Consider the following 25,490-nt stretch of genomic DNA (forward strand, 5'->3'; position numbering starts at 1 on the left):
GTCCCCAAAGAAAAGTGAGGACATAAAGAAATTACAGCTCTAGTTCAGAAATGTCAGTGCTGCTCTTCTCAGGCTTGTTAAGAATTGGTGCTCAGCACATTGTGAGCGTGGAGATGAGTGGGAGCCACCTGCTCTGATTGTAGTTTGACTGATCTATGAACCCTTAAATCCTCTACACTTCCACCTGACTTTGAGCCTCTGTCGCCTTTCTCGATGCTTAAATTCGAATAAATGGAATTCATTGTCCCAGAATGCACAGTTATACTCCATAGTTCAGATTTCCTTGTTTATGTGTTTGCTATGAGCCAGGTGTTAGTTAATATATGAAATGTTTTCTCTTCCTTTTTTAAATAGTAGTCCAGAATAGTGAAGATCTGGTTTCACCTTGTTTTGAACTTGGTTTTATGAAAGTGTTAGTCATACCTTTTTTTTTACTTACTGTTTCCCTTTGTATTATAACCTGAATATTCTTTTAAAAACAGTATTCTATTTCCATCTGGTCTTTCTCTTATAACATAAAAATATTGGGTTATTTCTTGTGCTAGTGTTTATGTAGTTGAAAATATTGCAATCAAAATAAGAATTTGAGTCCTGTATATATTTAAGCATTATGGCAGATACAGTTTTAGGATCTTTGAGTTGCAGATAAGTTGAAATTTCTTAATAAACAAAGTTTGTAAAAAGCAATCCTTGCAATCTAAAAGAAAGAAGCAGTAGAGGAAGGAGTTTATTAATTTTCTAGGCCAAAACTTCCATTGTAATAGTTTTTACACTGTGGTTAAGCTGTACTTACATTGAGTTAGTGTTGAGTTAATCTGTGACTAGATAAGTGTGAATGGATAAGTGTCAAGGATCAGGGTTGTTTGATTCCAGAAATTCTGGTGGCATGTTTCACACATCTCTAGCTCTTGGCAAATTATTAACACAATTAATTGTATAGTGCCACAAAAACTCTATTTTGATTAATAAAAACCTGGAAAATAGAATTTGGAGAGACATCAGGCTTTTATCTTACCAATTTATTAGTGATCACATTGATTAAATATTGGTGGAGATGCTCTCAGTCTAATCCAGAAATAAAAATGGAGTTAAGAGAACAAGGGGACAGAGGAAACCTGTTTTTACAGGCAGCTGGTTCTTTGTGGACTCCCAGCATCAGACCAGATTATGGCTGTCTCTGGGATGGCAGGTCTAGAGGATGGCATTTGAAATATTGTCAGGCTGTCGGGGCTTTGGGCTACAGTAGATTGTGCTTTCCTTTTCTTTCAAAAACTGTTTCAGGAAATATTCTAGAGTACCCCAACACTGGGGCTTGTTCTTTTAATGAAGTGAGTTATTGAGCCATTTGATTAAATATGAGCTTTGTACCTATTGGCTGGACAAATTGAAGTAAAAAAGAAAATGGAAGGAAACAAGAAATTAATGTGTAGTTATGAAGTAGGCATAGGTCTGAAGAACATAAAGCCAAGATGAATTTTGATCAGTGAAGCAAGGACTGATATCTGACAAGGAACTTGGGAGTAAAAGGACTCATGAGCTCTAAAACTGTCTAAACTGAATTACTGCTTTGTAAGCAGAGAAGTTCCCCTGATTTTTTTTTTTTTATTTTTCTTACTTAATTTTCCAGAATTGAAGGTAGTAAGAGAAGTAATTGCACCTGGTTTTGCCATTTAAATGCGACTACTTTTATACTTCTTTCTTTATATCTTGGTTTTTAAGTCTAATTTTCTGTTTCAATTTTGCTCCTCCAAAACAGAAGAAAAAACTTCTTGAAGAACTTGGGGAGAATAGACTTCCATATCTGACACCAGCCGATGCTGATTTCCACCAGCTGGTAATGTATTTCTCTTAAATCATTTTAAACTAAGATGGCTGTTTGCACTGAACAACACATAAATCTTCCTTCAAAGAGACACTGTGAAATCTGATGTGAAAAAAGGAATCCTGATGGCTGATAATGCACTTCCAGGTGATGTGAAATAAGATCTCTAGAACTGGGGTGTTCACAAATGAGAACTTGGTGAACTTTCTTTATTTTTATGTGTGTGCCCTCACTACAAGTGACGTATAACATTTAATCACAGTTTTTCATGCTTTGTTTAAGCAAAATACATGTCACCATTCCTTTAATTTATTCTTTCTGAGTGGTGAAGAGAACTTTATAGGTTCTGTTTGGCAAAATAGGGGGAATATTTACATAGAAATTTAAAGTTTGAGAGGCTTAATTCTACTTTCCAACAATAAGTAATTGTTAATTCTTGGCTTGCAAAACAAACTGTGGAAACTGGAATGTCTCAAATGAAACCAAGCAGAAGTAAGATGAAGCCTAGTAGCCACATTAGTAGTAAACCAAGTGAGTGTATGCAAGAATATGATGAATAAGTAGAATTTTCTGCATCTGTCTTGGACCTTTCTAGATCTGCTAGAGAACTCAGGGTAGGTTCAATCAGATCAAATTGGATCATGGTAAGAGAAAAAGCATAAAGAATAACGTGGCTGTTTGAAGAGCTCCGGTGACCGTGCTCACATTACACAACACAGGAGTGGTGCCTGCCTTGTGTTGATATATGGCTCAAAGATGTGCAAGTGTAGAAGAGCTGGGAGAATTTATAAGAGTGACAGCAGATGGATTTTATTATTTCTTCTTTCTTTACACAAAACCCCAAACATGTTCTTTTCAGTCTTAAACTTAATGCTCATGAAGAAACTCTTCCCCCTTTTAAGAAGTGGGCAGCTGGCTTTCCTCCTTCCTGGTCCTGTTACATCCCCTCCTGTTTGTTCTCCTCTGCCTCTGATGCTGCCAAGAGCAGCTGTGCCCAGCATCATTTTCTTTTTCTCATCTTTGAAAATTCAGCTTCTCCTGGTGCTGAAGTGAAAAGAGAAGGTGGCATCTCATTTGCTCAGGGTCAGTGACCCATAAATACAGAAGACAATGGGAACAAGATAAGCAGTAAGATCGCACCTGTTCAATCCTTAGTAAATTTTCAATGCATTCTTTTTGCAAATATAGAATTATACTTTTTATGTAGTGTATGTGTGCATGCTAAGTATTTTTAAGTATATAGACTAATCATGAGCATCACAAACACCTTTTGAAGTCTGTGGTGGTTATGAAATGTTCATGGAATCACAGCTGTAGAAATTGCAAGTTCCATGATGCTTAAATGCACGACAGCTGGAGAGGAAAAGAAGGGTGAGAGCTTGAAGATAACAAATCAGCAAAGGAAAATATCACATACAGTTTAGTTTTATAGTCTGTCTTTCCTGGACAGGCCTGCCTTATTCCTTGAAAGATCTACCTCTTATGAAACAGTATTCTTTGAAGATGTTGGAAAAGTTAGGTAGGATGCAACTAAAAAACTGTCCTATCCTGTTGGGTATGGAAGTATACAGCCTGAACAGAAGTAAGAAATTCCATCACAAGCAAAATTTCCACTGACATCCTCTTTCAATGTGTTTTTCCAGATAAAGGATTTTGGAAATGAGCCCCAAGCCTGAAACAATATAGTGTTTAAAGCCAGTATGGAACAAGAAAGGGGCTGTAACAAGGTAGTTCACAAATATTTGAAGTACAGACTATAATTTCATGATGCACACAGCAGTTTGCTTACCAAGGGTCCTTGTTGCTGATTCCTAACTTTATTCTGTCACTCAAGTCCATAGGGTGGTTCTCTGTGTTGAGTATCACCATCAAAAGTGAAAGCAGATTTAAAATCTTGTGTGTAATAGTCACAACAAGTTTGAACATCAAATGTGGTTGGTTTTTTTTCAGTACTTTAGTTGCCTGTAATGCTGCCACTTCTTTCAGAGTGAGCAGTGAGTTGACCTTTAATACTGGCTGTCAGAGTTACAACACAGAGTACATGATTACTGCCCTTCCCCACCCCCCAAAACAACAAGGTGTCCAGTGTGAACCCAGCAGTCACCCCGTGTTCTGATCCTGTAATTCTTTCCTTATGGAGGGCACAGCACAGGCACTGGTTGGGGATTTGAAGACCAGGCTGTTTTCATGTGATGTGTCAGAAATGTGTTTCCACTTCCTGATTTCTTCTGAGATACCTTAATGATAAAATAATTCTTAAGCATGTGATCTTAAAGCACAGCCCAAAGGTAACAGGCCTCTGACTTGGCTGGCAGCAAAATGTGCAAGGCATTACCTCTGCAGCTCAGGAGGGGAATACAATGTTGTTTCCTTTGTAAAATCTGTGTTCTTCCTTTCTAGTGCATGTTTTCAGGGATTTAATTGCTTTATGTCATATTGTTATTTCCCTCCTTCTGTTTCTAATAATTGTTTGGGATTTCATGTGTGTGATTAATGTCAGAAATTCAGTGTATTTATATTTTCATATAAATGGTTTAAAAATATATGCTATTAGTGACTGTTTAAATACACTATAATAGCATATGTAATGTGGTATGAGTATGTCCAGTATACACAGTTATTTAAAGAAATACTGCGGAACTGCTATAGAATAGTTAGAGCTCTTTCTGTCATACAGGGCATTTGCATAATGAAAGAAATAATAAAGTAATAATCTTTATATGTCACAACATATAATATTCTAGCATTCTTAAATAACATTATGAAAGAATATTTATGATTCCCATCAGCCTGTTCCTTCACATCTGACTGCAGCCTATAGCTCCAAGTCCTGAATTGACACTTACTGATTTCATTAGTTGTTGTTTTTAAGGGCTTTTTTCACTGAACTGTTTAAAGGCTGATGATACACAGCACTGATAGAAACAAAAGGGGCAGTTCAGGACCTCTAAAGGAATCATTTCAGGCTTTTGACAAGCTCAGGTGAATGCAGCTTATCAAGTTTGGATTCACTTCTTTGAATGAAAGCTGTGATCCTGTGTTCTGGGGTTGTAGAGGGACCTTCACACAGATCTGGGACTGTTTTCAAGCTTTGGTGTTTGAAGCAAAGCATGTAAATACAATTGTCAGAAATTATTATCTGTAGATACTGTTACAGGGGTTCATTTTCCTCTCTCTAGGAAGCTAGTTTTTGGAACCATAAGAATGTATAAAGAAAAGGAGTTAGCTTCACTGTAAAAATTTACAGGGAATAGTGGTGAGGTTTATAGATAAACCAAGATTTATTATATGTAATCATTATTTTTAAAATAGGCTTCCTTTTATGTTCTCCTTTTTAGTAGAAACAAATGATCCTATAAAGCCAGCTCTTTAGTGTTATAGGATAACAGTGCATTATGATGCAGAAGTCTGTTTTCATGCACTGGAAAATGTGAATACTTACTGCCTGGTTTGTATTTTTTAAGGGCACGTTCTTTGGATTTTGAAATTAATTTCCTGAAAGGCAGGTTCAAATGAGACTTGGAAGTAGATAGTACTAGTAAAGTGGGTTTGAGCTGTACCAGAAGGAGCTCACAGATGGGTTGTAGGTCAGTGTGGTGTTGTGTGCCGGTGACTTTTATTTATCTTTTTAAAAGCACTTTGAACATAAGCTATTAGTCAAATGAAAGTTTTGGCAGATCAGTTTTAGGCATCCATGTGCTTTTGACCCATTGCCTAATGCCTTCAGATTGCAGTCTACCTTCATATGTGTCCTCACACCACCATCAGTACCTACCTTTCCTCCAAACTACTGACTAATTTCTGGACAGAAGAAAATAGGTGTGGGGAGTCCTTAGGAGCTTCACAAATGCTAATTGATGCCTGACACACTCACTTTGCAGCCCCTCCCTTACTAGGCACTAGTGTGCCTCTGTTTCTTCTATTTATCTATTAATTTTAATGAAATACGTAAGAACCCACTCTTTAAAAAGAACTTATTCCCTAGCCTTTGTCTAGTTTGCCAAACAGTCTCAGCAGTAGTTCAAGCAGATTTACAGGCAACCAATAAAAGGTGTGATTATGTGATACTCACTTCCTTAGAAAAGCAGATTAACAAAATAAAATTATCCAAGCCTTGCTGGAGTGGGAAGCAGTATTGTGCATACAAAGCAAGAAGCTGCTGATTAGCAGTGTTATACCTTGCTGGGAGTTGCTGCCTCCACACTCTGCTGGATTCTGAACTCCAGCTGATACCAGAGCTGGTGTGGTCACAAGAGGATGTGAGGGAAAAGGACACTACAGGTAGGGAGCTGGGGAAGCAATAAGTTTGGACATTTTCTGTTATCAAAAGAGAGCTTTTATATAAAATGAGAGATAATTGGCAGGTACTGAGGAATGTAAAAATAGAAAGCACCAGAATGTTAGCAGCACATTTTTAAAAAATGTACGTTTTGATTTTTTTATTTTTTCCCTGAAAAGTATTCTTATGTAAAGCTATTTTAGTTTATCCTGTAGCCCTCTAGATTCTGTACATCAGAATGAAACTGAAGGGTCTTTGCAACCTCTTTACAAAAAGAGGAATCACTTTCTTACTGCTTGATATTCTATTGTTTATATACTTAAAAGTGGCATTATCTACAGATTCGTCAGATGAGCTGGATGTTCTGCTGAATTGTTCTAGAGACTTTGTATTTACTTACTTGGAGATTTGCTCTGGTTTAAGCCACTGGTACATATCCACAGCTTGTGCAATATACTGAAATGTAGAAATAAAGTAACAAGTGGTGGCATCCATACCTTCACCACATTCTAGACTCATTCTTGTTAACTTGACAGCTTTGCCTAGTCTTGAAATATCTTGACTCCTGTCAAAAGAGTAATTATTTACCTCTTTTTGTCATATGTTTTTTTTTTTTTTTTCTCCTTTAGTGGAAGACCAAGTATTCCAAGCTGATTTTCAGGAAATCTGATGCGGTACCTGAAGAGCTCCATCAAATGGTGCAAGAAAGCTTTCTGGCCTTGCAAGAACACAGCTGTTTCTTTCAAGATCTTGTGAGGATCAAAGGAAAAGACTTTCTTACTCCAGTGTCTCGTATATTAGTTGGAAACCCAGGATGCACTTATAAGTACTTGAACACAAGATTATTTACAGTTCCTTGGCCCACAGGAAGTCATGATATAAAATATTGCAGTCCTCAAATACATGATGCTTGTAAAGCATTAATGAGACTTAATGACTACTTGCATATTGAAACAGTCAAGGCATTACAAGGACAAAATTTGCTTGAAAACAAACAAATTCAAGATACTACTGTAATAGACAGGAAGCAAAGTTTTGCTACTTCTCTTACAGAGCAAGGGTCTGTTTCAAAAGATCAAAGTAGTGTTTGTGTACCAGAGGATGACAGAAGTCTAAAGAACAGAACATCTTATAATTTGACTTTATTAAATTATATGGATCCACTACAAATGCTGTACTTGAAACAAGAACCTTACTTTGGAATGGGGAACATGGCAGTGAGCTGGCACCATGATGAGAACCTGGTGGAAAGGTCAGCAGTGGCTGTGTACAGTTACAGCTGTGAAGGTGAGTGATGGCCCTTGACCAGTCACAGAAGTCCCTGAAATCCCTGAAGCTCTCCTGAGTTCCTTGTGTGTATGCACATAAGCACACCTGCACGCTGGTCTAGACTTGTCATGTGCCTCTGAATGAACTGTGGTACCTTTTGTATTGAAGTCTTATCTTTATTTCCACCAAAACCTGTACAAAATACCTGTGTTTACTGCAGCTGTCTTAGCAGTTGTTCTCTAACTAGATTTAAACATTGGTATCATTAACTCCCTGACTAAGAGCCAGGAAATCAAAATCTGTCAAATACCATTCTCAGGTTAATGCATATGCATGTTTTCTATCCTGTAAAATGTTTCACTGTGCTTGGGATGGCCATTTTTTTAGTTTTACTTATCATATACAGAGTTGCTTTGCTTTATGCTGATTTTACTAGTCTTCTTTCTTTGGAAAGATCATTTTCAGTTGGTTTGGGATAGAAGTGTTACTGTATTTACTTAGAAATATCTGCATTTTGTCTAGGCATGCTGTAGTGTTCATGTGTGTTTTATGGAGGACTTGCCACCATTTCTCTAGCTGGGAAGACTGGACACTGCATTAAAACAACTCTGTCTGACATGCTTTGCAGGCTCTTGCTTATTTCAAAATGAATTGCATACAGCATTTAGGGATAGTGGTGGTAAAAGTGCAGTTGAAGCATCATTAAATATTTCATTTTTAGTTTAAGGTACCTGCCCCATTTTTATCATTATTTAAGAGTGAACATGAGGATTTTTTGTTTGTTTTTTCCCCTAACAATGCTTGAACAAAGGCTTGGATTTTTTTTTAATGACTCTTAGTTTTGCAAACATAAGATTAGAATTTGTTCTGAACCTTGGTTTGAATTTGCAAATATTCTGTTATGTTTCATCATTCACAATGGATTTTTTTCTTCCAAAAATCCTATGATGTTTGCTTTAGAACAGGGGAAGAATTTGCATTGACTTTGGTAGGTTTCAGCTAAAGACTGTGATATAAAAATAATAGTTTATACTCCCACGTGCATTCTCTTATTGGTTTTGTTATTAGTTTTGAAACTCAGTGTCACTTTGTTACTTAATGTACAACTGAAGTCATATTATTTACATTTTCCTGGATATTAAACATCAACTGTCTTAGCAAATTGAGTTGAAGAGATTTCCTGACTGGTAAAAGTGTAATTTTCTTCATGAACTTCTTTCTGTCCTATTTTTCAAGGGTGTCAAGAAGATGTGTTGGGGTTTTTTCCATTACTACTGTAGAGAAATATTTTTTCAGTTGGATTTTAAGTTGAAGAAACCTAAACATGAACTTGAAGTAATAATACTGTGTATGAGGATTTATTGTAATATGCCTAAAACTTTCTTACTTTAACATAAAGTTTGCTCATGGAGGGGGGAAAAAAGTGAGTCCCTTTAAGTTCAGAGAGGTATAAATTAACAAAAATGAAAGCTGCTATGTTTATTAATAACTTGTCAGTTGATTTTGTTTCTCTTATTCAGTAGGTTAAAGAAATAAAAATTATGGTGTTTTAAAACCACTGCAAATTCTGTAGAATATTTGACTCATGTGGATAGATGGAAATATTTTATATATTTAGACTAAAAGTTGTTTTGATATCTATATACAATATTTTTATTGCTGAATACAAGTTTTTTTTCATAAATAGACTTACAATTGAAAGTTTGTATTTTTTTCTGAAAAGTTTGGAAATAGGAAAACAAAGAAAACAAGATCTTTCTAGTAAATAAATTGATTGTTCTATCATTAAAAACAAAATTAAAACTCACTACCTGAAGTTGTTCTGGTTGTGCATTGCTCAGGTTGGGTTCTTGAGCTTTAGGGGGAATTTCAGGTGCCTGCCATGGCAATGCAGCATTGTGGAGAGACGTCCTGCAGTCCAGCTCTCTGTGCCAGCAGTGCATTCCCATCTCTGCTCAGGGTTGTCATTGTATATCCCTAAAGCAAAGGCATAAATTGGAGGAAATGGATCCTGTTTATACTCAGGAGTATGGTTTTGTAATTAAAGTGTTGGTAAATATCTCTTTGTGTTAAAGTTTTGTACCCAGTGCATCCAAGAGGATTTGATTTTAGAGAAGTAGACTGTCTTTTTTGGTCTTCTGATTTTCTGTTTACAGCCATCCAATGCTGGTGGTTATAAGCTCATCAATGTTTATAATATTATTCTTTCCAGTTCTATGTAATGCCAGTGTTTTGATGGTTTCTGCAACTTACAAAGACTTTCAATATTTCCCATATTACCAGGTCTCCATAACTGTGAGACATGAGGATTTCAACATCTTTTTGAACAATATTGTTATATCTTTGTGGAATCATGTTTTGATTTTTCATTTTCCATAAATATGTTTAGTTTTTATGCTGACATCTTTTATTAGCACTTCATTCATTTGGTATTGAGTTAGCATTGAATTCTCAGTGTAGTGTAAAAAGACTGTCCCAGAATCACTACAGAATACATAATAAAAAGAGTAGTTGTGGTCAGAATTTTTTTGTTGGAGCTGTTTTTCCTTAGAGGATGTAGATGAGCTGGGTTAGTAATTTTCTGGGAGAAAACACTGATTCAGTGGGAAATGCAAACACAAATTAAGCATGTTGATTTTTGTTGGAACTGGCTTGATTCTTTTTTCTGCCAGGTCTTGCATGTTTGTTTTGTCAGCTCTCAATTCCTCAAATCCCCAGTGGACACTGAGGGTCTGTGGCAGCCTTGGCTTGTGGGAGCTCAGGCTTCCAGAGCTGCAGGGCTGGTACTGACCTGCCCTGCTGCAAAGGCACAGTCCCCAGGTTGTCAGATTTTGAGCAGCAGCAGCCCTTGGAGTCAAGCAGTCTTACTGAGCTCTGGCAGCTCTGTCAGACTCTTTAGAGATGCACAACTCAGGTTCTATGGTTTTCTTTTTACTTTCATTTACATTTTTGTATCAGTGTTGGTTTTGTACCTACTTACTGGATTAAATAGCATTAAAACAGATACAACTGTAATTGAAACAACTTGTTTTCTTGTTCATTTGTTCATTGTTTGATGCCATAATGAAAATTTCATGTTTGAAACTTTGATCAGTGTTAATTGGAGTAGAAGCAGTTTTCAATATGCCAGAGAAGAAATTTAGACATCAGCATAAAGATATTGGAACAAGCTGATATTATAATTGGTATCAGTGTTTATTTTCTTGTTTCTAGTGTAAAACTCTTTCAAAGCAACTTCAAATGAAGCACAATTCTAACTGTAAAAAAATAATATAACAATGGTCAGTTGGATTTAATGTTGATGTAAATGCTTACAGTCCTTGTTCTTAGCAATGTGTTGGCAGTGATTCTGTTTTCTTAAGAAATGGTATGTAAGGTTACATTTAGGATATAATTTGGCATTACAGTTTGACTTGAATAGAGATCATTTAGGTTTCAGAGCATCAAAAAGTCTCAAACTCTGGACGATTTTGGAGCCAAATAGCAAAGAAACCTTTCAAAGCTACTTTTACTTTCTGTGCTCTGAAACAATAACCAAAGTAGTTCCAGGAAAACAAGTTCCATATTATTCTGAACCTAACCCTGACCCAAACTTGATAAGATCAGATCTTAGTGCTGGAACATCTCTGAAATTTGAGCTGTCTCGTTAAAAGCATAATGCTGTGGCCAATTTTCTGCAGCTACATGCTCTCTTTCATGGTTCTACCATAATTACAGGTTTGATGAGGTATTGTTATGTTGTGGTAAGATTTTACTTCATTGCACCATTTTATTTGGGATTCCAGCATAAAGGTTTCTTGCAGGCCCAAGTCTGTAAATCTCTGCTGACCGGAATTCAAATCTGCACATAGTTTTGTTATACTTCCATTAAATACTTGTATGCTTGACCATTTCTGTATGGCTTACTACAAAATACATTTTCTTAAGGTGATGGGTATGTGATCCATGATTTATTCACATGATTTATTCTCAAATACTTATGATTTAGATGCATCCAAATGTTTTCACTTAAATGGCAGCTGTAATTATATCAATAAATATAAAGCATCCAATCATTCTTGAGGTGTCATAGAAAATTTAATAAAAACTTCTTTTTATGTAAAAGTTTGTCAGTGCTACTTGGGGATATGCCACAAATGTTAAGGTGTCTCTTTTTCCCTTGCTCTCAGTTTCAGGGTAGCTTGCATTTAAGAGCAAGTAGCAGCTTGCTTCCATTTGTTACCAAAATAACATGGTAGGAGCAATCAGTTTCAATTGCTGCTGATAATTATAAGGTGCAATAATTGAGAATATAGAGAAAAGGAGACTGTGAGCTGTATTTGAACTCAGTACTTAAGCAATAAAAAATTTATCAAACTGCAAAAAATAAGTCATTTTAACGAGCACATTCCAAAGGTGCTGGATTTATGAGGAGACCCCAGGAAACTTTGATTGAAATTGCTGTCTCTGATTGTAGTTCTATATTTTATTGGTGCCATATTGTGAACAGTGCTGCTGCCAAAGTGAATAGAAAGGCAGCATAACAGAGAGAGTTAACCCAGAAAGGTTACTTCTTTTTATAATATCCATGATGTATTGCATTAAAAATGCCTTGAAAGCCATCCTATTTGCAGTTTTCAGAAAACATTTTTCTTAAATTAAGTTACGATTTATCTGAACAGGGTAGAAAATATGAAAGGCCCTTGAAGAGTTTAGTATTGATTTTTCTGAGTATTTGCTAGCTCTTGTTTTCTCATTTGTGTGCTCCTTGATGGAAGGGCCTAGAGCTGCTCCAAGAGCAGAGCTTCAGCAGAGCACTGCAGCAGTGAAGGGAGGGAACCTGGGGACTGTAGGAATTTTCACTTAAGAACATTTAGATTGGCTCTTTAATAGGCTTTGTCTCTCTGCTTCCTGAATTTAGATAATATTTCATTAACATAATAGTTAATAGTAATTTTCTGAAGGCTGCCCCCAGCTAAACAACCTGCAATAACCATGTGAGATGAATGACATGAATATTTTAAAATTGTGAGCATATGGTCACACTTTGTGTGTGCCTCTTATAATAAGAGCTATACATCTTCTAGAATTTACTTAAGACAAAGGTTTTAAAAATTATTACATAAAAGCACATTTCAAGTGGACAGTGAAATGGACACAGTTGCTGAGTTCTAAGCAAGAGTTGGGCATGGTGCATAGTTAATTTTTAACTGTTCTCTGCTGTTCTGTGCCAACTACTTATTAAAACTTCATCCCACCTCTGTCAAAATGCACTGCTACTTTAGCTGTAAAACTGTTACACCATAGCTCCCAAATACCTTGTTACAAATGCTGACTGTATCTTTCAATTTATACTGCAGTGAAGTAAGCTTATGAAAATAGTTCTGAGGGATTAAGCTCTAAATACTATTTCTATGCAGTGGATTATTTTTTCCCCAAGCTCAACACGTTCATGTTGCATAATGATAAGAAAAGTGTTGTGACAAATGCATTGAAGCTTCATTGGCTCTTGCACATGTTATCTAGCATGTTTGACTAGTAATTTTGAGAAAAGAATGACAGAGATGGTTCCAAGATTTGCTTTGTTGATCTAGACTGTGTTTTGTAACCATTATTTCACCTTTGCCTCAGTTTATGATTTAGTGAAATTGCAAGTACATAAACAAATGAAATTTCTCCTAAAATATTTTGGCAGTTTATGACTTGACATTCTTTCAGAAGTTATCTGTTGTTATATCAGTGTTGCTGCATTTTTTGATTTTTTTCTTCCATGCTTGTAATTTTAGTAATGAAAAAAAGTTAGTGGTGTTTAACTAAAACTCCCCTTACATGTGCTTAAGAGTTTCAGAAAACCTTAAGTCCATTACAAGCCTTGGCTTGATTAGCCTTGGTAGTTAACTTAAAGGTTTCATCTAGGTAAGGTTGGTTGCAAAAAAATTCTTGCTCTCATCTGGCTTTCTTTTTCTTTTACCTGTTGCATCCTTTTGAATTTGGAGATGATGATTGTAGGAAAGTGGACACTATAGAATCTTTAAGCCTATTAAGATTGTACCGGTATGGGATATCTTTAAGTCTAAACCAGATTTTGTTTTTATGATTCTTACCTGTTCCCTCATTTTTGTGGTCTCTCTCTCTCTCTCAAGATTCATCTGTACAAGGAAGCAATGAACAGGAACTGAAGGGAAGAGACCCAGCTGTTTGGCACGTGGGCTTGAAGGTGGCGTGGGACATAGAGACACCTGGCTTGGCAGTGCCACTTCACCAAGGAGACATCTACTTGATGCTTGGTAATTTTCAAGGACTAAAATGTTTAACTGTCTGTTGAAAATAGAGAAAATTACACTTATGTTAAAATAAGTTACTATACCGTCCTTACAGTTAGGACTTTTCTTATTTAGAAAAACATGAAATCTGGTTGGAGTGTATAGTAAATTCTTCCTACTCTGCCTACTTCCAAAATATTTAGGGGAACGTTTTTTTCTTAATGTTTCTTCCAATGTACAGCTAAGAAAGAAATAGTCTTTTTTCACCTTTTCTGTCTGTTGTGCAGTCAGAATTACTAATTCAAGTTAGACTTCAGGCCAGGCCAGGATGCTATATCCATCCCGTCCTTGTATTTCTAGATTCCTTTTGTATTCTTAATGCAGTTTTTCTGAGCATCTCTTGTTCAACAAATAAACTTCTGTTCTTCAGCTTGGCTTATCAAGTGTTACCTGTATTATGTAAGATGTGAATGAATGTCTTAAGGTTTTCTGGTACCACGGTCCTTGAGGTTTCAGTCATGATGCCAATCTGTGGATATTTTATTAGTCGCCAGTTTTACACATGACACTTCTCTCCTTCTGCTACTATGTCTACATTCAAACATGCTGTTTTCTAGCAGTGGGATTATACTAAGATCATAATGAACACAGCTGTCTTACTCCAAGAATGAGTCTCAATGTCTCAAGCGTAGAGGATTAAGAAAAGAAAATTAAATTGAGTTAATTTGCTTGAGCAGCTGAGCTCATGTGCTAGGGTTTATCCACTGAAAGAAATGAAGTGAGAACTGTTGCTATGGTTTGTTGACACAAAATCTGTTGCTTTCTCTTTTGGCTCCTGTTTCTCTTGGTTTTCATTTTTGTTAAAATAAATTTCGTTGTAAACCACACAAAAACAATAACAAGGTTTCTGACAGCATCATGTTGGCCTGTTTAGTGTCTTGGCTTGACAGACATCATCTTTGAAGACCGAGAGCACTTGCAGAGCTCCCTGTATGTGATTATGTGATTGTAATTTGGAAGGCATATTCCACAGAATGTCCCTAGAATGACTTGTCACACTCCCTGCTTTATGGGCAGAACAGTCTTTTGAACTTTACCTTTCACAGTTTATATACTAAAACCAATTCCTTTATAAGCCGTCATAAAAACCATGTCCCATTCCTTGTTCTTAGTTATCTCATCAAAACTTCTGCACTGCTATCAGGGAAGTGTCGTGTGGAAGTACTGGACTAACTGTGCTCTGAAGAATGTTCAGATATGGAAAGATCAGGTGTTCAGATGTGAGATCCTTTGGCATAGTGGTCTGGATGTGCCTCCCTTTTTTGTAAGGGTATGAAGCAGAAGTCTAGAAGGAAAGAGGGACAGTGCAAATGAAGTTTAAGTGGCAGTTAAACATTCCTAGAAAGGTTATTATAATCTATTTTTGTGCAATAGCAGTTAGGGCATCAAGTAAACTTCTTATCTAATCCTTCCTGACTGGAAACTTTGAGCATATAGAGCAATGCTGGCCAAGAGATTCAGAAGGTATTTAATAAAAGAAGAGGACTAACTTTAGTATTTTTATTGCAAAATACTGTAGATTGTAGTTGATTGAGTTACCAGATCATAAGGGTGTTTTTTATTCCCTAGTGGAATTTATATAGTGGCTAAAGTATTTTCAGAGATTCTATATGAAGGGTAGATCAGAAAGTTAGTTTATTTAATGAGTAACATCATGAGCATGTTTAGATGGAAACAAAGGATATATTAAACATTCTTTTGAAGATGATGTGTAAATCACTTTCTTATTAGTACTTTTGAAGAGCTACAGATTTGAGCTCTGTAGGCCAGGTGTTTTTTTAATCTCTTCTGCATTTCCATAGTCTTTGTGTTTCGTTTCAATTACTTGGGGGAAAAAATTACTCTTCTAAATAGTCTTAGAGTATATTCTTGAAATGGCTCTTTTATTAGGTTTCTTTGTTTTGTGTTTCTTTGCAGAGAATTGCCTTTATCATTTTGACTTGGAGTGAAAGACAATATAAGGAAACATATATAGTTTCAGTGTATTTTTAACTGCTCAGATTTTTTGCACTAACTTTTAAGAGGGGGTATCTTGAGGATGCCAACTAAAAGACAAAATATGAAAACTCTGTAAAAAAAGAAACTTGGCAATAATAAAAAAAGAAAATTCATTTGACTTAGGCTTTTGTACATGCTGTATTCCAGAACCTCATTTCAGTAAGCAGAGTCCTCTTGCTGGCATTATGTTAAAAGCAGTGGCAGAATGGAAGACATCTAGAAAACAGAACATGGAAGAGTCCTGCAGCTGGTGGTTGTTCCTGTACAGGCACTGATTGATAGGACTGGGAGGACTGGTTGTGACCACCACTGACTCACCCACCCTAGCACAGAACTCAGCCACTCTGTAGGTCTGTCCTTCCACTTGTTGGAATGGTGTAGTGTTGCTGCTTTATATGAAGGTTGAAAATGCTGAAACATCATATTCAATATGCTGCTTATAATTTAAAAGTCAGATCCTATCAATTTCTGTACCTGTAATACCACTAGTATTTCCTGTGGTACACGCAAATCTATATAAGAAAGTGTGGTAACTGGATATTTCTTACAGTAATGTGCAATTACAGTAACTTGTAAATCAAGATCAATGGGTATAGCAAAGTAACAAAAAACCCCCAGTTTTTTCTTTTTAGCATTTCTAGTAGACATTTATTACTGTTTCTGTTCCTCTCTTCATTGGCTTTATGAATGTTTTTTGTTATTCTGGGGAGAAATCAAGTAAATGTCTTATAATTTAAATTTACATCTTCTTTCTCAGCAGCCCTCTTCAGATTAAATCATGAGCTGTAATTTAGGTGTATGCTAATACTAAACATAAGGTGAGCACATCCATTCTTCTTTTGAGCTATTACAAGAATATGTCTTTTATTAAGCAAAACCAACAAAAACTCGAAATTACTTTCAGTAAAACATTTTTTAAAAATAATTTTTAAGCTTTTTTTAATATGAAGAAAAAAGTCTGGTGACTGGCTGCAAGTCTGCTGCCTAAAAATTCAAATCCAAACTTTATATCAGTCATGAAACGGAAACACTTTAGCTCAATTTAGAATAAAATATTGGTCTGCAGAGGAAGTGCACACTGAACCCTGATGTCCCAAGTACACAGGCAAGGGGTGTCTAATATGAAACGTGTTGGGTGCATGCAATAAATCCAAAACGCGTGGAGGTGAGCACAGGGCCCCATCTGCTCTGTCCTAGAGCATGCTTAACTAGGCTTGTCATGGTCCTACTATTAAATTGGAATTTTTCCCCTAATCTTTGAGTTAGACATGACCAGATTTGCAAGCAGATTTACAATTTTCACTAATTTTCCTACCATGACTTCAAAACATACTTAACAAAAATACATTCTGGACTCTTTCAAAGGCAGATTTACTTTTCTGCAGCTGTTTCCCATAGATCAAGCTCTTAGCTTGAAGGTTAGGGTTTTAAAACAGCATGAAGATGAACTTTGAGTCTTATACCACTCCCCACCCCCAGCAAATTATAGTTTGAGAAGCATCAAAAAATTATTTTCATAACCAACCAGAAGTAGGTTGCACACATTGCAGAGGTTGGCTTGTGGTTAAAGATAAGTATTTAATGGAAACACTTCCACATGTATCAAGTGACTCATTAAACTATTTCTAGATATTTAATCTGCTTCTATTTTTCACAAACTAACTTGAACCCTCTTTGCTCTCTAGCATCTTGAATGTGTTGAAACTTTTCACCCCCTCCTTTTTTTGAGTCCACATTTAATCCAAATGGTATATGCCCTGCTATTAAGACTTAGAACTCCAGAAATGTATTTGTCATTGCCTAACTTTGATCGTGAAGTTTGACAGCTCTGACATATTTCTCTCTGAGTTTCTTTTAAGTTCATTATTCTTCTAGTTTTTAGACTTTTAATTCATTTTTATTTGTGCATGGTTTTCTTGTTTGTTAATTCTAGTTAAGAAAATGATTAGCAAAAGTCCATTCCATTTCACTTTTGTTTGTAGATATTTGTGGTGGTTAGAATAGCAAAGATTTTGCCAGTGCTTTAAACACCACTGTAGCTTTTATTTGCCTCTTGAAACAGATAAGAGACAACTGTCTATAAAGTTCTTGAGGAACACTTTAGAGAAGATAGAAAAGACTATATAAATCTCTTTTGGTAATTCTGGGAGCCATTTTTTGTTGTGGTTTGCATTTTCCTGGGAAAAACTTTACCTCCAAGTAATAAGTTTAGGGCCTTTAGCCTCCACTTCTTTAAGGATTGACAAAGAATTTATTCTCTTTCTACCTTTTATTTGTGATGTTGCAATAGTCTGCAGTGACATGGGTGTCACATTGTTCCTCTTGAAGTGCTTTGGCTCCTCAGCTCCCTGATAGCTCAGCAGTAGAATGAGAATTAAGTGTCTATGTGTTATTTCAGTGTTTGTACACAGCCATATCCATTAGTCTGTTCTCTTGACAAAGGCTGTGTAAGCACAGGGCTTTCAGTGCTGCTGGGGGAGCCCAGGTAATTCAGCTGTCAGAAGAAAGCCCAGAGGGGACAGAGCAGGGGCAGGGACTGAGAACAGGATCAGAGAGCAAAGGGAGGAGCTGGCCGCAGTTTGAAGGAGAGGGGAGGACTGTCATGAGGTTCTGTGCTGGAGGGATGTATTTTGAGAAAACCAGAGGCAGAAAACCCCAGATGTCAGTACAGTGCAGGGAGAGACAGATGTACCATGTGAACTTGCCTCCACAATTAAAAACTGAATATGCAACATCCAGAGTCCAAAATGTATCTGCTTCCTGTAAATAACAGGGAAATCACTGAGAAGGTTTATTGATAGGGAGTCCCATGTAGAGAGCAACAGCCTGCATTCTGTACTGGAGAGTCTCTGTTTTGCTTCTGCAGACCTCATGGATCAGTGCTTAGTCATGTAAAACTGAGGCTGACTCCTTAGGAGTTGTTTTTTACTGAACCCTACAAGAGCACTGTGGTACTTCCAACATGAGTGACCAAGGAATGAAACAGCTTTGGTTTGGCTCTAGAACCAAAATACCATTCTGGGAGTAGTGTTCTGTATCTGAATAAAAGCTTTTAATGCCAGATGGACAGTGGCCAATTTACAAAGAATGATTTTTCTTTTCAGTTAATATATATGCAGGAGAAAAAGAAAGCAAATCTTTGCCACCATCTTTTATGACCTAAAATGTATTTTTTAATATCCTTTGAGGCATGCAAGCTATGAAGCTTCAACTATTTTTGTACAATTAGAGTTTTAGATTTTTTGTCAACTCTTAAATTAAAATTACAGGCTTCTTTCTGAGATTCATAAAGGATTAAAGACAGTTGGAAGGAATTCCAAGGTGCAGCTCTACAATGAAAGTTATGCCAATGGTTTGAATAAAGGTGCAAATCAAAATGTAGTAAGTCTAATTCTATGTTTGCTATATACAGCCACAAAGAATGGGCACTGAAAGGGGTAGTGGAAGTGTTTAGGTTTGTTTTCTGACACAATTCTTGTTGAAAGTGATTGTGGTATTAAAATATTGTGATGTCCAGAGATGATAATGGCCCTTGCAAGATGGGGTTCTGTGCAATTGATCTTCATATGTGTCTACAGGAAATAGTTTTTTCATAATTTTTTTTTTTTTGGTAGCATTTTGTTTTTAAGAACTTTGAGCATTTTTTAGTGGTTTTGAGAAAAGAGATTGTAACTTCTGAGTAGTCTCTTTAGTCTCCTCGGTAGTCTAGACTTAGTAGTCTCCTCAACTTTAGAGGAATTAATTTGTTTAGTCAAACTTGCCCTATGAGAGTGGGAAAATGCCACTTCTAAACTGTATAGGAGAAAGCTAGTGTAAGTAGAAATATTTCTGACTCTAGGATAGTAAAGTTATTGGGCTCTGCAAAACACTGGAGCTGTGTGACTGAATTCTCTAAGCATTAAAGCAGGAAAAGTGTGAAAAAGGTACTCAATTCATATTCAACCAGATTAACTTTTATTAAGTATAATTTTTCCCTGTACTTAAGGTTTTCTAATCTGTCCCTAGATGATCTCAATGTGACCCATCAGCACTGTGTTCTGGCTGGTCTATCACCTCGGTTCAGCTCCACTCACAGGGTGGCAGATGTAAGTACCAAAACCATTTCACTGTTTGGTCCCTTGCAAAGCCAGCACCTGGTGCCATCTCTGCAGCACCACGGTGTCTTGTCAGAATTGTGGTTCCTGTTATGCTTATGGCTCAAACTCTTTTCATTTACTGCTGCTGTTTACTTTTGATTGAGGTGCTATTGGTTCTGTACTGGCCTTAACTCCCAGGCAGGCTTATCAGATGTGGATTGTGAATGTGCTGCACCACACCTCATGGATTGCTAATGAAATCTACTTGAGAAATACAAATTTTCTGAAGTGGCTATATGTAAGTTTTTATTGTATCTTTATAGTCTTCAAGAGGAACATTGGAATACATACTTGGACAGTGTGAACTGGCACTCCAGAATTTACAGACTGATTCTGATTCAATGGCTTTGTCTTTGAAATCACTGGAAGCTGCAGTGGTGAAGCAAGTAGAAGAAATACACAATGAGGTGAGATGATCTACACTGAAAATACTTCAGCCAGGTCTGAGCAGTGCAGTCTCCTCGTGGAGTTAATGGCAATTAAGTGTGTTCAGCTGCTTGCAAGGCATTGCTTTTTATGAGTTTGCAATGTGGCTTTTATGACTTTTGTACTTGGGTACAGTAATTGGGATTATCGTGGAAGTTTTCATTTTTCCTTCTTAAGATCCCTCTGCTGGTAAAGTGAGAGAAGTTTCACAAAGTACTGCACCAGAACTGACAGTGTGGTGGTCAAACAGACTACTCTGGCACTTCTCTTCCAGAAAGGAAGAGACAGAGGGGATTAGAGGATTAGAGGGAAAGGAGCAGGTCGATTTTTTCAGTTATTCCTCCCTGGTTTTTGTTGAACCAGGTTTTTGCATAAGGCCATGGGTGGCACAATTGTGAGTGTGGGCTCTAAAGTATGTTCTGAAGAAAATACAGTGGAAATAATTGTGAGGAACATATTTAAGCAGGTCATTTAGTGCTACAAAAGATGCAAGTGTATTAATGCACTTGGACACGATTCCACTGAAGCTGGCAGTGCTGTCTTGCTTGGAGCTGTGCTGTATTTCTACTAAGATGAATTAGAAGCTGTACAAAGGTCATCTGCACTCAAATTAGAATTGTGTAAAATGTTTAAATTTCTGTCTGCTGAGGAATACAATATTGTGTAGTGCTACTAAAACTTTGTAGAACACATTTTTATCTGTGTTGTGTTTACAGCTGGTAAAATGGAGCGTAGTGTTGGCAAAAGATTCGCGCCCTTGACTTTTACCAAAACAGCTCCTGGGGCAATTGCAAGAAGTCTGATGCATGCAGGGGTTTACAAAACATTAATCAGGCTCAGTCCATAAAACTGCACGCATATGTGGTTTGCACAGCGAGGGCCACAGGCACAGCTGGGATAAATTTGCACGGGTCCTTTAACATCAAAGCCGTGTGCTGTTTACATCAGGTGAGAGAGTAGCCCCTGGTGTTTGCAGTCACCTGAATAATTTTGCAATGTGACATACAGAAATGTTTCCTGTTACACATATGGGATATACTGTAACAGCAATCCTTGTTTCACTTGTACTTATTGTGCATTTAGTAGACACACTGGATCTATATTTAATTTGAAAAGAGACTGCACATCCACCTATTTTACTATTATTTTCTTTTCTTTCCCCTTAATTTTTTATCCCAAGGTCAAATATTTTCTTGCTATTAGAGTGCTATTTAAATTTCATTTATTGCTGCACAAGTAGACAAAATTTCTAGGGGCTTATCTCTGTGGTAAATCCCTATTTTTTTTTTTCAAACATCAATGAGCTGAAAATATAAAGACTTGTGAAGCTAATGCAACTTTTCTTGTATATGAAAGCTTCCTGCCTTGTTGTATGATAAATCTTTGTCTTTTCAGGCACTAATGCAGGTTTTAGGTTGAAACTTTATGAGGCAGATGGAAGAACAAGAGACTGTGTTGTTTCTGAAAAGAATCAAACTGATGAAAATGAGCCTTTCATTTAACTCTCTTAGTTTTTTAGCAATTTATAATGCAAAATCAAAATAGCACTAAAATCCAAATCTCCATAGGATTAAAGAAGAGCTGCCAGTTCACCCAGTTTTGCCTGTGTATTTCTGATATACAACTTTCTGTGCTATACATAAAGCTCCTTGCAGTTTTTTTTCTTCCTCTAAACCAGAGATCATGAGCTTGAAATGAGATCGTGTCTAGAGGTGATGATATTTTATTTTTAAATATTGTCATCTGAAGTTTTTCAGTTTCAACTCTTACAACAAGGTGCAGCCATTCTTCTTGGTTCTTTATCTTCCTGAAATGCTACGGGTACATTCTTTTTACCCCCTTGCTGCTAGCTCCAAAGCAATCATCAGAGAACATTAACCAGAACAGAACCATCACAGTACCAAGCTAAAATCTACTAGTTTAGCAGATTCAGTCTGTGCTGAAATTAACTGCTCTGCCAAATGAGGCCTGGATGAATTATCTGTGTCTGCTCGAGGGAAAAAGCCTAAGAGCGGGTCTGAAAGAATGAGGAATGGTTCTGTGCCTTCACTTTTGTACTCCTGGGCAGGAAAATTGACTTGCTGTGCTGATAAAGTGTGTTTGAACTGAGGATCTGAAGCATAGGTGGAGACTTCATTTTTTTTCCAGTTTTTTGGTGGGCAGAGAAACCTCTGAAAGAGTATCTGGGGGGTGTCCTTACTTGATGTTAGATTTCCCAGAGTTCATTTTTCAGAGCCCTGTCTTGGATGTCTTGACAGAGGTATTCCTGTTGAAAAAGTGAGATGCTAACCTGAGGAGGATTTTAGCATCTCTAGTGGGCAGCCAGGTGGAAGTTTAATTTAAACCTAGCTTTGTTGTCACGGTCTCCCTCACTAAAACAGCCTTCAAAGGAATATCTGAGTAATTGCAAGGTATGTGCTGTGTGTTAGATGTGTGAGTCACTTCACTCCCAGTGTGTACTTTGTAGTTGTAAGTAAAGATAACCTTAATTAAGGGTGCTCGTGTGCAGTTTGTCTGTGCAGCTCGTGGCCTTGCAGTCTGCACAAACTCTTCAGTGGCAGGGTGTAGGGGGTGAACAGATGCAGTTCCCTGGCAGCTGTGGAGTACAATGGCCTGACAGCTCACACACAGTCACAGCCAGGTTGTTGTTTGGTCAGGAATAATTTATCCCAAAAGAAATGGTCTTGCACAATTCTCTGAATGGGAACCTCTTGCTCCTCCTCCTGCTTTCCTCCTGCTTGGCTTTCCTAAACATACACAGCTGCTGAGGACATCCCAAACAGAGCTACAGGGCAGCTGGGCAAACCACTGGCAACTCAATTCTTTTTTAAGGAATGAAATACTGCTGGACAGACAATGTAAATGCTCATACATATAAGAATAAATCTGCAGAAAAGATCTTCACCAGCCTGTTCCTCACATTTCAAAGAAAGTTTTTCTTGCTCTGACTAATGCAAAATCTGCTAATAGTTAATGTTGGTGTGAAGTACTTTCAAGGCTTCTGTATTTGCCAGCACCAAACTAATATTCAGATGTCCTCAGTGGAGTAAAACACCAGAGGTAGTCCTTTGTGTCATGGGATTGTGTTGGAAATATGGCAGGTTTCAAACTAAGATCTTAAATTTGAAAGGTAGGGGTTTGTTCACATCAGCTGTGACAATCAGATCCTGATTGGCATCATTAAAACTAGAGACTGAATTGGTTGCCCTGTTGCTTGTGAGATACAGTCACTTTTGCCTACAGCCAATCTGTTTTCATGGCAGCAGGAGATAAATTGAGCTTGGAGAATGCATGGGAAGGTAGAGACCTGGGCTGGCTGAGTTGAAGGGATGTGGTGTGAGACACTGAGGTCATGGGTGAGAAGGGAGAGGTGCAGGCAGCCAAAGGAAGGTTAGCTTGTTCTAGCACATTACAGTGGGCTGACAGCATGGGTGGTGGCTACTAGTATGGCAGAGAGAAAATCTAGATCACCTACCTGTGTGGCATTGAATAACCAGTAAGTACTTTTAAATAATTGGCTGAGGAGCATTGCCTCACAAAGTGTCAAATGCTACTGATGGTCTTTTACTACCCAGTATTGACAATAACCTAAAATTGGCCTTTAATCATTGCTTAAAGGACAACTTGAGAACATGTTGAGATTAGACACGAGGCCTGATTCTGAGCTGACTTGCACAGATGTAAGTCATAAGTGAAAATCAATTAGAAGGTGAAAGTTATTCCTCAGACCCTTAGCCTATGTATTTTTATATGTAAATATGTTTAAGCTGTGTTGTCTTCAGTCATGTAAAATACTTTCTAGTGATAACTGAAGTTAGTGCTCATCTTTGGGAGTCTCCAAATTAAAACTCTCTGACAAAATCCTTAGCAAGAGCTGTTAACCTGAGAGTTTTGTCACAGAGGATGAATGTTCTCTAACTTCCATTCCAATAGGGCTAGAAATGAGCTTTTTGTGTCTCTCCAGTATTTAGTGTTGAGGGTTTTTTACTGGTACAGCTTCTCCTGTGCATGGAAGGAGACAAGCCAAGAGGAGTGAGATCCTGCTGCAGAGAAAAGTTATAACAGAAGAGAAATCATGTTACCCTTGCCTCATCAAGATAATTTTCTTTCTCAGAATCAACAGTTATCTGTTCAGAGGTCATAGTTCAGAGCAGACACTTGTCAGGCAGTTTAGTGGCCAGCTTGGAGGGTGAAACATTTTCTCGCCAGCCCCAATTTATTGACCCAGGTTAGAGCTACCCAGAGATGCTGTGAGGTGAATGCAGAGCAGAGTTTGATAGCTGTGTGAGATGGCAGTCCACATCATTAAACAGCCTCTGGTTGCAATTAGGTACACACTGACCTCTGATGAGACCAGCTAATCCTGCAGAAAATGAACTAGCTTGTTGCTCTACCTTATGTCTTAGACCTAAAAAATTACTCTTTTGTGTCAAATTATATATATTTTGTATGGGACCAAGATACATTTAAGTTCTGGCCAATATGCCCGACTGCAATTAGAGTGAAATATCATAGATTATTGCAACAAATCAATATGGCTAGGTAAAAATCAGATTGACTGAAATAGATCTATGATGAGTCATATTTTGAGATTGATTTCAATAAAATTTTTTTTTTCATTGATTAATGGCCTTGTGATTAATTTCATGGAACCTGTTTTCCAGACAGCACATGATAGAGGCCAAAGAACTCAAAAAGAAGTGAAGAGAGAAAAAAAAAGGTTCTTAAAATTCTATTTGAAGAATTGTATGCTCAGCTTTCCCAAAGCTGCATATGCTGGTTTTGTTGGGTTTTTTCCTACCAAACCATAACTGGGTCCTTCATACCTCATTAATATTATAGAGGAAGCAAAGTTTCCTTCTGGTTTTTTTTTTTTTTGAAGGATATCATCAAACTTCTATGCTAAAAAGTCACAGGCTAGCAGCCAGGATTTTGTAAAGACATTTTAAGATCTGTGTCTGCCAACTAATCATGTTATATTTTACTATAATATTCTTTTTATACACTGAAAATGTAAATATTTTTTATTGTAGTCTTTAATGCGTGGACCAAACCTTTAGTTAATGTTAACTGGACCACTTTCAGATTTCTGTAGCTGATCAGTTTTCTCTTGCAGGAAAGGGAGTGTTAAGTGACAGCTTTGGGCAGTTTCTTTATTCTTTCACCTTGGTAGGTTGTCTTTGTTTGCATCTTCAGAGCTGAGCAGGGATAAACAAATCTTCTTTGTGGTACAGATAGTGATTAAAGCAGCTTTGAAC

At 37.1% G+C, this 25,490-nt stretch overlaps 1 protein-coding gene across 5 annotated transcripts in view; it reads left to right on the forward strand.

The window, feature by feature from the left end:
* FTO (FTO alpha-ketoglutarate dependent dioxygenase) overlaps positions 1-25,490 on the forward strand; it is a 221,445-nt gene that overhangs the window by 37,572 nt on the left and 158,383 nt on the right. For 4 of the 5 annotated variants that reach the window (XM_059857114.1, XM_059857115.1, XM_059857111.1 and 1 more), the window contains exons 2-6: positions 1,757-1,834; positions 6,731-7,388; positions 13,493-13,636; positions 19,676-19,755; positions 20,070-20,213. In XM_059857114.1, the coding sequence (XP_059713097.1) occupies positions 1,757-1,834; positions 6,731-7,388; positions 13,493-13,636; positions 19,676-19,755; positions 20,070-20,213 (1,104 nt within the window). The remainder of the gene's footprint in view (positions 1-1,756; positions 1,835-6,730; positions 7,389-13,492; positions 13,637-19,675; positions 19,756-20,069; positions 20,214-25,490) is intronic. The other variant, XM_059857113.1, reaches the window with a different exon arrangement.

This window comes from Haemorhous mexicanus, chromosome 12 (assembly GCF_027477595.1).
Source record: "Haemorhous mexicanus isolate bHaeMex1 chromosome 12, bHaeMex1.pri, whole genome shotgun sequence".
Taxonomy (NCBI): Eukaryota; Metazoa; Chordata; class Aves; order Passeriformes; family Fringillidae; genus Haemorhous; species Haemorhous mexicanus.